Source organism: Myotis davidii, unplaced genomic scaffold (genome assembly GCF_000327345.1).
Source record: "Myotis davidii unplaced genomic scaffold, ASM32734v1 scaffold524, whole genome shotgun sequence".
Taxonomy (NCBI): domain Eukaryota; kingdom Metazoa; phylum Chordata; class Mammalia; order Chiroptera; family Vespertilionidae; genus Myotis; species Myotis davidii.
The window spans coordinates 3,158,389-3,161,651 of NW_006299263.1; the positions used below are offsets into that span (position 1 = coordinate 3,158,389).

Sequence of the window (3,263 nt, forward strand, 5' to 3'; positions counted from 1 at the left end):
CTGCTGATGTTAACTTATTAACAAGTAGATATGGACATTGCTCCCAAGACAGGCAATCAAAGGGATGAGGTGGTGGGTCCCATACCTTTGGATGAGTACCATGAATACAGAATTCTGACCTCTGAGAACCAACTTGGTGCTGGCATCAGGGATTTGATGGAGGATTCAAAGGCTGCCACTCTAAAACTAGACATTAAAGATACTTGGTAGCTGTGCCAAGATGCTTGAGGCTGACCGTATGTTGGTTGGCTCTGGGAGTTAGAAGCAAACAACTGAACAAATATAATATATATAAATGTTATCTACATATAAGATGTGCATACACGACGTCACTTTTGATGCCATGGTGTAAGCTCTTAGTGAAGAAATAGTGATGTGAACCAATAAAAAATTCCCCAAGATTCCCTTCTCCCTCTCATTTGTACTATTGGCAGGAAGTGACAGGAGAGGAATGCCAAAGAAGAAATGTGATATGTAGGTTCTCATGTCCTGTGTGAATGCAGAGTACAAAGGGGAAGGATGTCTGGAATTAAGATATTGATATGCCAAAGCTGGGACCATTCAGAAACCAATTAAAAACAAGTACAAATAATCCATGAGCTGTGCCTTTGCTCAAGAGACCAAAAGAGACCTGTTCCATGGAAAACTAGCTACTAACATTGTTTAAAATAATGGAATGTTGAAATATGTTCAGAATTAGTAAATTTGGCTTATTTTTAATGGCTAATGTTTATGATCCTGAATGAGAAAATATCTTGGAGATTTTTTGTCAATGGTCTGTGCCACCTACTGTCATAGTTTTACTGCAAGGAGACAAAGTTAATACATGGGAAAGTTAATACATTTGGATTTTTTTTAAATCATAACTTTTGCTTTTCTTTCTCAAGTAAAGTTGGAACATTCTCCTTCTTTTTCCCTAGCTGTTGCCTAAGATGCAAGTAAAGAGGAAAAATAGCCAACATATTAAGACTATCAAAAGAGGAATAAGCCAAAATATTAGCAGGTAACTCTTCCCTTGGTGCTTTTCATTCTCTTTCCTCCCAGGAGGTGGGCCACTATCTATACTACCTCCACTGCCTTTTTTCAGGCAGAAGGGAGGGTCCCACTCTGTGTTGCAGTGGCAGTGCTGCCTGTTGTTGCAGACTCCTTTCAGATTGCAGGTCTCAGGTGAACAACTAGTTACCAGAAGTGACCTATGGACACACTTCCTTTGGATGCAGACATGTTCTGACCCACACTCTGTCCCATCTTTCACATCACCAATGTCAGGTATGGTCATCCCGAAGTGGTAGTCGGTACCCCAGCAGGTGGCGCCATTGAAGTGAGTCCAGTGCACAGTAGAATGATCTCTCAGAAGGGGAAGTTCTGTCACATTGTCACACTGAATCCTCCCGCACAAGGTATCTGAGATGTTACATTTTACATATCTAGAGTACTTGAAACCACAGTTCCCAAAACGGTCACCGCGGGTGTTCATTTCTATGTAGCAACTCTGATTTGCACTCTTGGCCTCTTTGCCAAATATGTTCCTACACTGCTCTTCACGGTTATTGCATCTCTTTTCATAGCAGTAGCCACCGTCCTTGCATGGCATCCCATTCTGCACATACACATCCTCTGGACAATGGTAGGATGTCCCATTGCACCACTCTGGGAGATCACAGTCATTTTCCTCTTGTCTGCAAATTTCGCCTGTAGGCAGGATCTGACAGTCTTTGCAACAAAGCCCAGAAGCACAAGCAGCCCCAGGTTTCAGAATGCAATTTGACTCACAGCAGGGATCATTTATACACAAATGTAAAGCGCCACAGTCACACTCTTCTCCTTCTTCAACCACACTGTTCCCACACCATGCAAGTGTGAAGATGTTCCCTGTATTAGATGAAATGTACATACAGTTTTGACTTGCTGTGGTGTTGATGAAGCTAGCATAGCTGCAGTTGCTGAATCTTGTTGTACCTGATATACCTGAAAACATTACGCAGGTTTTATGTCCACATGAACAAGTTGGTCCATCATGTAGCATACCGAAATTATGACCAATCTCATGGATCATAGTGTATGCAACTGTATACAAGTTATTGTACATTAAACTTTCCACTCCACAATTATATGTAAAGTTACATACTGTTCCAATAAAGGCTATGCCAAGAGTAACGCCATAGCTATGTTTTACAAAAAGATGTGCAACATCATGTGGAAGGCGGCTGTTAAAGCTAGTTTGCTTCCAAATGCAAAATTCTTCCAGGAGATCTACTATGTTATTTATTTTAATTGGATTTTTTTCTGTCCAGACCTCAATTCCCATTAAAACCACATCAACATCCAATGAAGTCAAAAAGTTATTTACTTTATTGGCAATAAGTAGTACTTCATACTGCACTTCTGTGGTGTTGCTTTCGTGATGAAGATAGCGATAGTGGTCCACCACCACTGCCAGTTCAAGAAGCCGGTTGTGTGTCCACCAGCCTTCATACCCACTCTGCATCAAAGTGAAATTATAAGCCAACAGTAATACCAAAGTCATGCTTTACAAAAAGATGTGCAACATCATGGGGAATGCGGTTATTCAAGCTAGTTATCTTCCATGTGGAAAATTCATTCAGGAGACCACGTATGGTATTTATTGTAAAGAGATTTTTTTCAGTCCAGACCTCAATTCCCATTAAAACCACATCAATATCCAGTGAATGCAAAAAGTTATCTACTCCGTTGACAACAAGTAATACTTCATACTGCACAGCTGTGGTGTTACTTCGGTGATGAAGATAGCGATTGTGGTCTACCACCACTGCCAGTTCAAGAAGCCGCCTGTGTGTCCACCAGACATCATACCCACTCTGCATCAAAGTGAAATTAGCACTCTCTTGAAACTTCAGTTGTTGTGCTATTTCTTCATCTGTTACTCCACATCTCATGGGTAGGAATTGTGTCTCCTCACTGTCCACTTTATATATGAAATGTTCTGAGGTGGTAGAAAGTCTCTTGGGCTGTATTTCATAAACAAGGTCATTTGTTTGTAGTATTCCTTGCAAACCCTCCAAACAGGTACTGAGGGCAACCAGGGATTCTGGGTCCCCCTCCACATAACCCTGGTAGTAGCAGTCATTCTTTACAAAAGGCTGGTCCTCAAGGAGAGCGCCCTGGTCTGTGTAGGTAAACACTCGGAAGTGTCTGGATAGAAAATTCTTGTTGACCTTCATGTGCACAATGTGTCTCTGCCCCTCAAAATGCAGGCTGTAAGTGAGCCAGCCCAGAGGCAT

The 3,263-nt window shown here is 41.6% G+C and overlaps 1 protein-coding gene across 1 annotated transcript; it reads right to left on the bottom strand.

The window, feature by feature from the left end:
• Positions 1-916: 916 nt before the first annotated feature.
• Positions 917-3,263, bottom strand: LOC102751379 (disintegrin and metalloproteinase domain-containing protein 25-like). Its single transcript, XM_006774797.1, has 2 exons — positions 2,836-3,263; positions 917-2,480 (listed from the first exon to the last, which is right to left on the bottom strand). Exons 1-2 carry the CDS (start codon positions 3,261-3,263, stop codon positions 917-919), a joined length of 1,992 nt encoding a protein of 663 aa, XP_006774860.1.